The sequence below is a fragment of the Talpa europaea genome (assembly GCF_964194135.1).
Source record: "Talpa europaea genome assembly, chromosome: 7".
Lineage (NCBI taxonomy): Eukaryota > Metazoa > Chordata > Mammalia > Eulipotyphla > Talpidae > Talpa > Talpa europaea.
Genome location: NC_140074.1, coordinates 2,315,118 through 2,329,019, shown reverse-complemented (window position 1 = coordinate 2,329,019; position 13,902 = coordinate 2,315,118). Strand labels below are relative to the sequence as shown.

General features: G+C 62.1%; 1 protein-coding gene across 2 annotated transcripts in view; it reads left to right on the top strand.

The window, feature by feature from the left end:
• Positions 1–4,591: 4,591 nt before the first annotated feature.
• The window catches only part of NTNG2 (netrin G2), a gene marked incomplete at both ends in the record, with an annotated part of 49,792 nt that continues 40,481 nt past the window's right edge, over positions 4,592–13,902 (top strand). For both annotated transcript variants that reach the window (XM_084238124.1, XM_084238123.1), the window contains one exon: positions 4,592–4,804. In XM_084238124.1, the coding sequence (XP_084094250.1) occupies positions 4,592–4,804 (213 nt within the window). The remainder of the gene's footprint in view (positions 4,805–13,902) is intronic.

The following is a 13,902-nucleotide window of genomic DNA, read 5'->3' as shown; positions in this document are numbered from 1 at the left end:
GCGGCGGCGCGCGGCGAGGGGCGCCCCGGCCCGGCCCCCGCGCGCGCCCCCCGCGCCGGCCGGCGGGCGGCGGCCTCGGCCTCGGGCGCGCCCCGGAGCCGCTCGGAGCCGGGTAAGGCGGGCGCGGGCGGGCGCGGGGCTGCGGGGGAGCCCGGCCGCTTTCGCTTTGGAAGGGCTGGGGCGGCCGGCGGGCGTCTCCGGGCCGCGCCGCGCGCCCAGGCCGGGAGCAAAAGTTGCCGGGCAGCGCCGGCGCCGCGGGGCCGAGCCCGAGCGGGGAGCGCGCGGCTCTGCGGGAGCCTCTGCGAGGGGGGCTGGCGGCCGGCCGGCCGCCCGCGGGGTCTGTTTCCGTCCTGCGCGTGTGCGCGCGTGTGAGTGTGCTCGTGTGTGTGCGCGCGCGCGCGCGTGTGAGTGTGAGTGTGTGTGTGTGTGTGTGTGTGCGCGCGCGTGCCTGCGCGCCTGGAGAGGATGCTCGGGTGCTGCCAGCATGCCCGGTGTCTGTGCGGCGAGGAGACGGGCCCCTGCGCGCCGCCACCCCACCCCGACTCCATCCCGCCGTCCGGAGCCGCCCTCCGCCCCCCGCCCCTCCCCGTCTCTCTTGAAAACGGGGTGCGCTGGAGCCGCGCGGAGAAACTCCGGCATCCGCTGCTGGAAACTTCTTTCTGAGCCTCGGAGGGCGGGCGGCGGGGGGAGGCGCGCGCGGGGCCGGGCTTGGGGATCCCGCGGAGGCGCACCCGGCTGGGGAGCCGAGGCGGCGGGACCGCGGGGAGAGGCGCCGCCGGCTGCGCGTCCCCCACGCCCGGGTAAGTTGCCGCCCGGGGTGGGCGCGGGGGGGGGGGGGGGGGTCGGGGCCGGGGGCGCGGGGGGGGGGGGCGCGGGGCCGGGGGCGCGGGGCTGGGGGCGCGGGGGAGAACCTCGGCTCGGCGTCCCGTCCTGGCAGGAGGCGGTGCCGGGCGGGGGGCGCCCCCGAGCTGGTTGCTGCCCCCGGCTCGCGCGCAACTTCGGAGAGACGAGCAGCGGCCGCGGGGTCGCCGGCACGTCCAGGCGCGACCCGCCCGGCTCGCCGCACCCGCGGCGCAGCGGGGTCCTGGGGACCCCCGCGGGCGGCCGCCGCTCCCGCCCCCCCGCGGGGAGGTCACCTTCTCGCGCCCCACTCCCCGAGTTCAACTTCCCGTGCGCCCCTACCGCGCAGGGGACTTGGGGGGCGCCCAGAGCCGGAGAGGGTCCCTTTGGGGGCTGAGGGCGCGAGGCCTCTGGAGCCCGGGCGAGCAGGAGCCGGCGGGGAGCCGGGCCGAGGGCTGACCCGGCCCAGATGGGGGAGGGGGCAGCAAGGTGACCCCCGCCGGGGAGGGCTCCCTTCCCTTCCAGCCCCCCCTGCGCCCCTCTGCAAGGGGGTCCCGCACCCCTCGCGCCCCCCGCCGGGAAGGGACAGGCAACGTGGAGGTGGGCTGGGTCCTGGCCGACACCCCCAGAACCCCCTCCCAGGGACCCCGAGGTCCCGGCGCCCACCCAGCCAAGTTTCCCACGACTCGGGGCGCAGCCGGCAACTCCGGGAGGAGCCTGCCCCCGGCCAGCTCGCGCCCGAGGCGCTAATTCAATAAGACAGAGAAAGCCGAGTTCAGAAATCCTGGTAAAATCTAATTTTCAGGTTTTCATACCCCGGCATCGGCCCCCTCGGTTCCTGAGGACTCTTAAAAGAAAATAAAGCGCATTGATTCTATTTGTTTCTGGGAGCTGCAGTTTCTTAATAATATCAGGTGAAGATTTATTTTCCAAGGAGAAAAACGATCCACCGGGACCCAACCCCTCGCTCCACACTCCCCCCGCCGGCCTCACTCTGCTCCCCGCCTCCTGCTGGGGACGCCGGTGTCTGTCCCCCTCCCTGGTTCTCTTTTTGGCAAAAGCCAGCGTAACATTGGAGCGCTGAACCCACAATTCCCCCTACCCTGCCAGGAACGCCCCGTTGATTGACTGGTTGTAAACACATTATTCCCCCCAGCAGACTGTGCTGCTGTTGGCGCCCTCCCAGCCCAGCCCCCCCTTCCAGGGAATGCGGGGTGTCTCAGCCACCAGAGCTGCAGCGCCCGGGTGGAGAGATGTGCAAGGTGCACCCTGCACGGCGGGCCCCAGCCTCCCAGCCTCCGGGGTCACTGCCTCCTCCCGCCGGCCCTCGGCCAGCACCGTCCCAACCTGGGGCGGCCGCGGCCCTGCAGATGAAGGAAGCCGGTGGCTGAGCCCTCCCTGCGAGCTGCAGCCGGCGCCCCGGGGTCCCCCAGCAGCCAGGCGCTCCCTGCCTTTTAGTGAACAGTTGGGAGTCCGAGGCTGGGAGAATTAATTAGGGACGTGCTGTTTTCTGGGCAGCGCCGAGCCGGGGTAGAGGCATCCAAACCTTTGCCGGCCGCGCTATTTTATTTTTACTACATTTTCTCAGGTTGTAAAAATAGTCGCCAGGCGGGTTCTTTCTGAGAGTTTTCTAGCAAGGAGCATATTCAAGGCCAGGCACACGCTAGAACAGGTTTCTCTTTGAGCAACCATAGGTGAGTCAGGGAAATGTGGCCCCCTCGGCACCTCATTCATGTCTATCAAGAGCCCTTCAGCCGGAGGGCGGGGCGGGGGCCGCTGCCTTCACGCAGATTTATGGTTCCCCCGGCCAGCGGTCAGCGGTCATCGAGGGGTGGGGGTCAGGGGTGGGGGCTGCTTTGGGGAGCAAGGGGCTGGCAGCCAGCCCTTTGGGGCAATGTCCACCTCTGTCCTCTTGGCAGCAGTGTGTGTGTGTGTGTGTGTGTGTGTGTGTGTGTGTGTGTGTGTGTCTGGGGTGAGTGGGATTTCATGGAAACGTACTTAACTCTTGAGGGCTCTTCCCTGCGCAAGGGCGGGACAGGACGCCAGGACAGAGACTAAGGTCAGCACCGATGTCTCAGTGGCTCGGGAATTGCGACTCTACAGTAATGGGCATAATAACCAGAATAATGAATAACACGGGCCCTTCGGCTGTGATTCATCGCAGGAACCTTTGCCCTATTGGCGGGTAGTTTTGGCCAGGATCCCGCTCTGGCTGGATTCACTTTCTGGTGATGTATCAAGTGTCTGGGAAAACACCCCCTCGCTAGAACCCTGGTCCTCGCCGGGTGGCATTCATCTTCATTCTACCTATCTGGCTTTTAATTAATTACCAGTAGCTTAAAATAGTGAAGCCGTCAGCATAACCGCGGTCCACTCTGGCCGGACCTGCTGAGGATGGTCGCAGCTTTTTGGCTTGATCGGAAATTCAAATATGACAAAGCACCGTCCCTCGGGCTGGCGTCCTCAATAGCCCCAGTTTCTTAGAGTTAGAAATGAAATTTGCCGTATCCGAGGCTGGAGAGAGATTTCCCGCAGCAGCCGGCCACAGGCGGGCTCTGGCCCTGGGCGGCCGGTCCCTTGTGCTCAACGGTCGCGCTCTCGTCGCCGCCTTTACCAGCTCGAGACCCCAACTCACGGGTCCCGGTATTCCAAGGCAGCCGTCACCTCTCGGGTCCTGGGGACGTTTTAGAAAGCCGCTGACCCCAACACGAGCGCTGCTGCTGGCCCGACACCCCCAGAAATGAGAACGACTCGCCTCACCAATTTAATAACGCGCCCCATCTCCAAATGTGCAACTCCGATTTTAATAAAAATAACCCAGTTTCCTTGGGAGACTTTGCTAATGCAGCCTCATTTTTTTATGCACATTTTGCCAGAGAGCTTTTGTTCTTGTACATGCCCCCCCCTTTTTAATTTGTTGCAGGTGTGGTTGCTAATGAGCTCTCTCTCCTCCCTCTTACAATGAAAGACAAACCAGATCGGGGGACCTGGATGCATTGAGAGCTGAAGTCTTGGAAACTTCCTAATAAGTTGCCGATGGCGACCAGGCAGGGTCTGCTGGCCCCCGTCGGTGACTGTCCCCACCCAAGCAGAGCCAAATCAGCTCCTCCCCACTTAGCGCCTCGGTAGGCCAGCCACACAGTCGATGTCCCTCTAAGCCCGGATGAAAAGAAAACTCTTTTATTGGCCCGAGATGCCGAGTCCAGGCCCATAGAGGGAACATTCTTCCAGCTAACATGTGTACCGCCTGATTTTATTTTATCTTTGCAATGCAGGCCGGACGGTTGTTCTGCAGTTGTGTGGCGCGCAGCACACGTGAAGGGCCCTTTAAAGACCTGGATTGATTGGAAGGACAAAAATTAAAAGCAATCTGATCCGGCCTCATGCCAGATCCCTGCGGATTTTCTCCCTATCCCATTTCCATCCACTGTCACAATTTGAGTCTGCCTGATTCGATCAGATCCACCTCTGGGAGAGGCAGAATGCCAAGGTTAGGAGGACACGAAGTTATGGGCAACTTTGTGACTCGCCCATCAGCAGTCTGAGAAAGGCTGGCGCTGAGGCATCCCCGTCGGCCCGTGGGATAAGCCAGGCTCCTGGCCGCTGCGGCCCAGCCGTGGGCGAGCCCTGGGGCATCCGGCCACCGCCGCCCGGTCGCCGTGGGTGTCCATGCTGAGGCCGCGCGTCCCGCCTGAGCCCGCCGCTGCCTGTGCAGGGCCCCTCGGGCCCCGACCCTGCGGACCGCGCAGCCATGCTGCACCTGCTGGCGCTCCTCCTGCACTGCCTCCCGCGGGCCGCTGCGGACTACGACATCTGCAAATCCTGGGTGACCTCGGACGAGGGTCCCACCTGGGAGTTCTACGCCTGCCAGCCCAAGGTGATGCGCCTGAAGGACTATGTCAAGGTGAAGGTGGAGCCCTCGGGCATCACGTGTGGAGACCCCCCGGAGAGGTTCTGCTCGCACGTAAGTCAGCCTGACACGGTCGGGGTCATTCTGCCCAGCCCAGCGGGGACGTCTGGGACAGGCCGGGGCGGGCGGGCAGCGTGGGAGGGCCAGGAGGCCAGGCTGACTTCCCTGCACCTCAGATTGGGACCGCGGCCAGGTCCCACCTTGGAAAGGCGCCAAAGCGAAGGCCACCCGTGGACTCGGGGTCACGTGACTGCGTGCGCTGTGGGGGAAATTCTCGGCCACCTGGTCGCTTCCGCTCGGGAAGACCGCAGCTCTGCAGCCCGGCAGAGACGCCTGCCCGCCATGGAGCTGCTGCGCTCCGGGCCGGCGAGCCAGGCAACGTCTGTGCTCACTTGCCCCTGACCCCTCGGCCCCCCTGTGCTGCCGTCTCCTCCCCACCAGCCACGCAGACAGTGCCGCCGGCCAGGCCAGGCCACGTGCTGAGGTGGCACTGGCAGGGGCAGTGGTGGGGGCAGTGGTGGGGGCACTGGCAGGCATGGTGGGGGCGCAGGCCTGGTTCTTGAGAGGAAGGGGGCCTGGCGGGGCGATGCCGGGCTGCACCTCTTTGAATTCCCCCTCTGTGCGCGCCTGGCGAGTGGGGGGCGGAGCTGTGCAGGCCGACCCTGGAGTCCCTGCTTAAGAGAGGGTGGGGTCGGGGTCTGGAGTCCCTGCTTAAGAGAGGGTGGGGTCGGGGTCGGAGAGCCTCGGGGCTTGAGGATCCAAGTAACAAAACCACAGCGACCACGGACGCTCAGGCGAGTCCCCGCGGGGGTGGCCCTGGGCCAGCGGGTCCCTCGTGGGCCAGTCCGTGTTGGATGAGGATGTGGCCTCATCTGTACCCCCGTGGGGGGGCGCTGGCTCTCTGTCTCTTAGCTGTAAAGTGGTCACACAACAGCACACACTCAAGGGGCCATGCTGATGAGATGCTCAGGTCGGGGCCTGGACAGAGCTGGTGCCCCCGGGGCGTTGCTGTTGTCATGCCCACCGAGGGATGGCGAAGCTGAGGCTACTCCCCGGGAGCAGCGCAGCTGAGGTCCCAGAGTCCGGCTCCAAAGTCCCCTGGTAGCTTCCCCCCACCCAGGCGCCTACCCCCACCCCACATCACTGATGGGGGGACTCAGTGGCCTCCTTGGGGTGGCTGCCACCCCCACTTGTCCCCTGGGGAGCCTCCGGGTCTCAGGCTGCACTGAGTGGGTGTCCCCCCGGGGTCCTGGGGTGCCTCATTCCCTGGGGCCAGAGCAGTCAGTTCAGGAAGGTAGTTCTCGCCCGGAGGGGCCGCCTCACATGGGGCCGTCACTGTGGACGGTGGCAGGGCCAGCAGGTGCCAGCTGGGGAGACGGTGAGAGGGGAGAAGACGACGGGCCAGAGGGTCCTTGGGCTGGAGTCCACGAGGAACCTCAGGGCCCGCGTGGCTCAGGGGTGGGCCAAGGGGCCACCCCTGAAGGTCGGGGACAAGGCCAGGCTGGGGGCCCAGGCGGACCGCCCGCCGCAGCTCCTGGGGAGACTCTTCTGCACGTCCCGAAGGGTCAGTCCCGGCCTCTGGTGCTGGAGCCTGCGCTGCGGCTCTTCTCTTCAATGGTCACCGCCGCCTTCCTGTGCCGGGGAGCAGGGGCGGGCGGCTCAATTGTGATTCATGGGGCCAGCGCTGGTCGAGGGCTCCCGGGGTGGAGGTGACCCTTGGGTGCAAGTCCGAGGCCCTCTCCTGGCCAGAGTGGGCCCTTAGCCCCGGACCTCTGCCCTGCCCCCTCACGCTGAGAAGCCAGTGCAGCTGCCAGGCTGGCGTGCCCCCCCGTCCTGCTGTCAGCTCAGCCTGAGTCCTGGCACGTGTCCTGAGATCTGGAAGGAGCTTTTGTCCCCTGCCCCTTCTCTCCTCAGAAGACAGGTGAGGAGGGCAGGGGCGGAGGAGAAGCATCTCCAGCCTCTCGCGCGGAGGTGGGGCCTCGGGTCTCGCACCTGTCTGATGAGCTTAAATATTTCATTGCACGCGGCCTTCCGGCTCCGCGTTTGATTACAAACGTGCCGACGAGGACAGGGCTGCTGCTTTGGCCGGCGGAGGCAGCCTTTCTGGGGACTGACCTCCGCAGGGAGGAAGGGGTCACATCCAGGTGGATCCAAGCCCCCGCCCTGCCATTTGCTGCCACCAAGCATGCCGGTGCGTGTCTCACTTAGTCACCCTGGGGTGCTCTGGGTGGCACCACGCTCACCCGCTGTGGGTGTCAGCAGGGCATCCCCAGCCCTGCAAGGCCGCTCAGCTTAGCAGGGGGGTCGGAAGCCCATCCACGCCCGAGGGCCGGCCCTGGCACGCCCGCTCCTTCCTGGGGCCGCATCCCTTGCCCAGCGCAGCTTCTGCGGGGTGTGGAGCAGAGACGTCTCTGCAGGAGCGGCAGCAGGACCCTGGGGTGTCTAGGCCACCAGGCATATCCTGCCCTGCCCCGGGGGTCCTGGGACCTCAGAGGGCAGTGTGGGCATGGCCCCCCACTTAAGCGTGTCATTGCGGCCACTTAACCTGCGGGGCCGCCACTTGGGTGGTGTCAGCCAGCCACTAGGGAGCACCCCTGTGGTAACCAGAGGCCCCCCCCCCGCCCCCTCAGGCTGGCACACCAGGGGGTGTCTGTCCCCAGGCATTGCCCCTGGGCCCAGCCCTGCCTGTCCCAAGGTATAGCTAAGCAGAGCAGGGCCCCTGAGCACCTCAAGGGTGCAAAAGGAGCCAGGAGTGGCTTTTTGGGGTTCAGGTGTAGACGCCCCTCCACCCAGGTTTCCGTCCTTCCGCAAGGCCACCTGAGAACTGAATTGTAAATTCCAGCCTGGTGAGGAAGGGGCGGGGGAAGAAAGACCAAGATAAATGAATAAATAAAAGCCTGTGGGCTCGAAATGCACAATGAGAATTAACAGGGATGCGCTCTCAGCTGAGGATTCTTGGGCAAGGGCAAAATTTCAATGAGGGGCTGTGGGAGAAGAGGTCCCTGCACCCCAGGACTCCAAGGGCCAGCGTGGTGAGGCTGCAGACTAGGGAGCCCGAGAAGGACAAGGCCCTCGGGCCGCCTTCACCCCTCCAGGGTGACTTCGCCCCAGGACCCCGGGGCGAGGGTGGGGCTGGCCAAGGGGAGCAGCCGCCGCTGGGCTCGGAAAGGAGGTTGCCCGCCGCTGCCCGCACTACCTCATGGAAGGGCACAGCCTTTCCTGTGCTGAGACAAAAGCTGGCTGCTGAGCCTCAGGAGCGAGGTGGCGACTCAGGGTGGGAGAGAGCACCAGCCACCAACGAGGGGCGGCGTTTCCCCAGAGGGAAGTCCTTGGACTCACCTTGTTAGGAATGCAGAGTTCCAGGCCCTGCGCTAGACCTGCTGAGCCAGGAGCTGCATTTTTAACAAGAAATCCGGGCACTGTGGACGCACATGGCTAGGTCTGCGGGGAGTGTGACACTGATGAAGGGGGACTTGTGGCCCCACGGGCCTCTGCAGGTTGGGGCTTGCGCTGAGGGTGCAGGTGAAGAGCAGGAAGGGGTGGGAGGGGCAGCGTCTGGGAGCCGAGGGTGACATCTGTGACCTGGCGGGCGGTCCAGAGAGGGGGTGATGCCCCAGCCAGAGCCACATCCCAGCTTAGCTGCTTGCAGAGTGGCGGGTGATCTGGAGCAAGTGTTTAAATTCACCAAGCCTCAGTTTCCCCTTCTGCGATGAGGGAGGGTCATGGCCGCCTGGCCCGCCAGCAGCTTCCTGGGGAAGGAGGCACCTCTCTCGAGGGCCAGACAGGGCCAGGTTGGGGGCTGTGCTCTCTGTGGCTGAGCTATGTTCTCATGTCTGAGCCGTTCTAGAGCCTCTTGATTCTTCTGCGCTGATGTGGGAGAACATTAGACATTTGTGTGTGGAGACGTCCCACAGGTACCTTGGTCCTGCTGGACAGGACACCCGGAGAAGGCTGGGGAGGGACTTGCCTGGGCCAGTCTTCCCCAGAACCTGCTTCGCCGTCTCTGGGCCTCAGTTGACCAGACGCAGAGCAAGTGGCACCGCTCCTCCCCCAGGGGGTCTGCAGGGCTGGTCAGTGCAGAGGGCAGGTAGGCCTTGGAGCCCCAGCCCATCCTTACCATGACAGGGAACGCGTCATGCAAAGCCAAGGTCCAGTTGCCCTGCCTCTGCCGCCTTTCTGTTCCCCTCCAGCAGCACCAGGCTGACCATCCCGGTGGCTCAGGCCCCCTCCCCGCCAGCATCCTCAGCCCCCCAGGCCCAGAGGGGAGCATGGGGAACACCCCACCCCGGCCTCCTCTTTTACACTTTCAGTCACCATCCAAGCCTGACGTCATGCCAAGCTCTGTGCGATGGGACAGCCAGGTGACTCTTGCACATTGAGGTGCAGGAGAAACACAGCAGAGCTGAAGGGCAAGTGGCTCGCGAGAGGCGGGGGACCCGCCTCGACCCGAGGACTGAGGCCAGGGCACATCTTGTCTCGCCCGTTGGCCCTGAGATCCAGCTCCCCCTCACCTGTGCTCCCAGAACACCCTCCTTCCCTCCCATCCAGGCATCCACATCGACCCACGTGGCCTCAGCTCCAGGTTCAGGCTCCAGGTTGGACATGGCCTCCTCCAGGCAGCACTCCCAGACTCCCTAACCCAGGTGGGCTGGGATGCCCCCATCTGGCCACATCCCTGCCATTGTGCTCAGTGATGTGGCCCAGGGGTGGAGAGAGAGAGAATCCCCTGCTGTGTGACTTTGGGCAGGAGGCAACCTCTCTGAGCTTTACTTCCTCGAATGGCAGCTTTTAATGGGACAGTCATTCAGGACTGCCAGGCACACAGACTGTCAGGCATCGGGGGACCAGGGGGCTGGAAGGACTCAGTGGCAGAGGGAACAGCATGTGCTAAAACACACAGGCAAGAGGCAGGTGGCTGTCGGCAGGTGGCTTTGCCACCCTGTCTCATGGAAACCCCTTACACCGCCGCCAGCCTGGGGGGCAGGGTGCTGCTGCGCCATTTGGGGGATGGACAGACTGAGGCTCCCCAAGCAACACTGATGGTGGAGCAGGGATTCACCCTTCTCCAGGGTTGGGGTGAGGCCAAGGGTGCAGGGGGACGGGTGGGGAGGGCATGGTGAGCAGGCCAAGCTGCGGGCTTGGGGCAAAAGCAGGTGCCTAGCTGCAACCCTTTGCCCCAGGAACAGGACTGGGCTGCACTCCTCAGTTCCCCCACACCACCCACACCCCAGCCCTCCCGCCGGCCAGGCCCGCATGGCCCACGAGGACGCTCCTTCCTGGAGGGCCGGGAGGGACGGGGAAGGTAGGAAATAGCAGAGATGCAGAAACTGGTTCTGTTCGACTTTCTTTGCAGGTTCTGATTGTTTTTCAGCAGTAGCAGATTTGCTTAAATATATGAAAATGTGTTTCTAATTCCCCAGGCACACACCAACTGTTGGCAGGGTGGTGGGGGGCGGGGGGCGGCGTTAGCACAGCATGAACCCTGGATGCCAGCCGGGCGCTCTAGGCTCTGCCACACGGAGGTCGGGTGACCCCTTACCTCAGTTTCCCCAACTGTGCAGCGGGCTTTGGCTAGTTCGTCTGAAGTCCCCGGCGATTGCCGGATGCATTCTGGGAGTTTGGGGGAAATCTAGGCTGGAGCTCACGAGTCGCACACAGACAAACCTGGGAGCCCAGTGTGAATAGAGGGGTTCTGAGGTGTGTTGTGTACTAGGACTTTAATTCAAGTTCAAATCAAATATAATAATGTTCTCCTCATGGAAACTCAAAGCAAAAGAAAACAGTGCTGTGAGTATAAAGGTGTGTCCCGTGATCTCTCTCTGGCGTCTGCTTCTAAGTGCTCTAAACATCTCTAACGGACATGGAATTGACACAGAACATTCTTCGCTGTCTGTGTCCGCAGGAGGATTTAAGGTGCTCACACACTGCAAAAGCACCTGCACTAAGTTAGGTGAACACCCAAGACCACACATTTTTAATTCTAGTAATGGGTGAAATTCACATACATGAACCACTTAAAGTTTTTCTTGTTGTGGGTTCTGGGACACCAAATCTGCCCCTTTTATTTTTTTTAAAATTTATTTATTTATTTATTGATGCAAGCACTGGGTACAGTCAGAAGCGTGGGAGGGTGAGAGAATTCACCAGAGCCAGAGCGGGGAGCAGAGCAGGCAGAAGGACACTGCTGAGGGGAGCAGCGGGCGGCAGGAGAGGTCTGTGCGCCATGTGGGACCCTCAGCGGCCGGGGATTGAACCAGTGCTGCAGAGGCTGCCGGCAGCTTCTCAACCCAGCGTTCAATCGCTGCGCCACCGGGGAGGCCCCAAATCTACCTCTTTAACCAGGTTTAAGTGTCCGTTCAGTGGCATCCGGTCCATTCACACTCTTGTGCAGCCAGCCCCTCCTTACAGCCCCAAAAGCAAATTCCATGCCCGCTGGCAGCCACACCCCCGCCAGCCCTCCCTCCCGCCCCTGGCTGCTGGGGATCTGCTTTCTGTCTCCGTGTCTGCTGGACGGTCCATGTCAAAGAGTCACATGCCGTGTGGCCTCTGTGTCTGGCTTCTTCCACGCCGCGATGTTTTCCGGGCCTGGGTCAACGCTTCCTTCCCTTTTATGGCTGAATAATATTCCATCGTAGGAGCCGCCTCTCTGGCTTATCCATTCATCAGTGGTTGTTTCCACTTTTTGCCTTTTATGAATAATATTGTTATGAACATTCATGCACGCGTTTTTGCGGGGATGTATGTTTTGATGTCTCTTGGGCATGCACCTCAGCGTGGAATTGCTGAGTCATATGGTAATTTTGTATTTAAGTTTTTGAGGAATGGCCAGACTGTTTTCCACAGCAGCTGCAGTATTTTACATTCTCTCCATCGCTGTACAAAGATTCCAGGCCTTCCAATCTCCAGCTCCTTGCAACGCTTATTTCTGGGTTTGTTTTTTATTATTATGACCGGCCCAGTGGACAGGACATGGTATCTCGTTGTGGTTTTGATGTCCGGTTCCCAGAGGGCCAGCGATGCTGGGACACGTGGGCTGATGGGTCACTTGTGTATATTCTTTGGGGAAATGTGTCCTTTGTCCATTTTTAAAAATAGGAATGTCTTTTTTCTTACTGTTTCTACATATTCTTATATACCCTGGATACTACATCTTAATCTGACGCGCACTTGCAAATCTGCAAATATTTCCCCCTTTGTGCAGACTGTCTTTTTACTCTTTTGGTTGTGTCCTCTGATGCTCAAGATTTTTTCATTTTAGTGAAGTCAAATTTAATATTTTTTCCTTTTATGGCTTGTGCTTTTGGTGTCATAGCTAAGAATCCACTGCTAAATCCAAGGTCCTGAATGTCTATGTTTTCTTCTAAGATGTTTGTAATTTTAGCTCTTATATTTAGATCGCGGATCCATTTTGAGCTCTCGTCTGTATGTGGTGTAGGATAAGCGTCCAACTTCATTCTCTTGCGTGTGGATATCCAGTTCTCCCAGCACCATCTGTTGAAGAGACTGTTCTTTTCCCCATTAAACGTTCTTGGCACCCTTGTTGAAACTCAATTGACCAGAGACGTGAGGGTTTATTTCTGGGATCTCAAATCTATTCCACTGCAGCACCAAACACACTGTGTGCAGAGTTCGTCAAACCCTCCCGAATACCCTGCATGGCGGGAATTACTTTTGCCCTATTAACCCATTTCATGGGTGAGGAGACTGAGACTCTGGGACTGAGAAGCTGGGCCCAAACTCAAAAGCAGACCCTGCTGTCCAGGGACCGCACCACGCAATGCAGAGGAAGGGAGAACCCACACGCCCCCTTCCTTCCTTTCCTTTCTTTCTCTAACCTCCTTTCTGCTGAGATGTTAGACTGGGTTCTCAGAGGAGGTGGTGCCACATGTTGGGGAGACGTGGCCCCAGGCTGACATCGCTGCCGACCTGCGGGGGTGACACAATCGTGGGTGGCCCCCGAGACCTGGCCCAGCTCAGGGCCGCCTCTCCAAGACCACAAGGGCTCCAGGGCCCCCACCGAACTCCCCTGCAAGCGAGGTTCTCCCTGCTGTGTACGTACCATGAAAGGGGGGCAGGGAGGGTGCTTAGGGCTGGCCTGTGGGGTCAGGGGTGAGGCCGGAAGGTGGGCGGAAGGTTATCGATCACTGCCGCTGCAGCCTCTGCCATTAGCCTCCCACCCAGGTAGGGGGGCCGCTGGCCCAACCCCAGCCCTCAGCCGGAGCTGCAGGAAGTGAGAGCCGGGGATGCACGCCTGCCTGGCTGCCTGCCGGGGCTTCCACCTCGTGGGACTCGGCGGCTGTTTCCGAGACCTCCCAGTGTGCCAAGCCCTGCGAACCGCTTCCGCGCACGTGTGTTCTCTGCAGCAGGGAGCGGCAGGGTGACAGCTGGGGGGGGCAAGGAGAGGGAGAGAGCCCGCCCCAAATTTGCACAGTGCCAAAGCCAGGACCTGTCTCCCGGGCTTGGCCACTGTCCTTTCCGTGCTGTCACACGAACCTGACGGCTGTCCTGAGGCTGCAGAGGGGACCAGCATCCCCAGGCACAGCCACCTCGCCTCTCGGGGTTTGCTCCTTAGCAGGGACTTGCACGATCTTGCTCGTGGGTCGCTGCCCATCTCGGTGTGCCCCTCGAGGAGGACTCGGGCCCCATGTCCCCAGCAGTTTGTCTTGGTGCTTTGGGCTGTTTGGAGCCCCGTCCCAGCTCCCTCCACTGCCCATGTCCTTTGTCGCTCGACTCCAAGCATGGGCCTGCAAAACAGGGAAACAGAGGGCGAGCAGGTGCGCCCTCGGCCTCAGCTGCCGTCTGTTCTTGGGCCAGAGGTGGCCAGGAGGCCGGACAGCCGGTCACCCTCAGAGCCCTGCCCGCTGTGGTGGCGCCACCTCTGCTACCAGCCCAGGAGAAGTGGATGGACCACTGAGTCCTGCAGGGCCTTGTAGTGTCCCTGTCCCCTGGGGAATCACGAGAAGGCCAGAGGCAGGTGACCGCAGAGGGGAAGCCACTGGCCCAGGCGCACGCTGTCTCTGTCCCCGCGCCCTCCCCGACCCTCCCAAACCCCAGTCAGCCGCCCGTGTGGCTCCCAGCCTCCACCAGGCGCCCGGACGGTGTTGGCTGCCGGAGCTGGGCTGCCCCTCTGGGAGGTGAATTTCGGCCTGTGC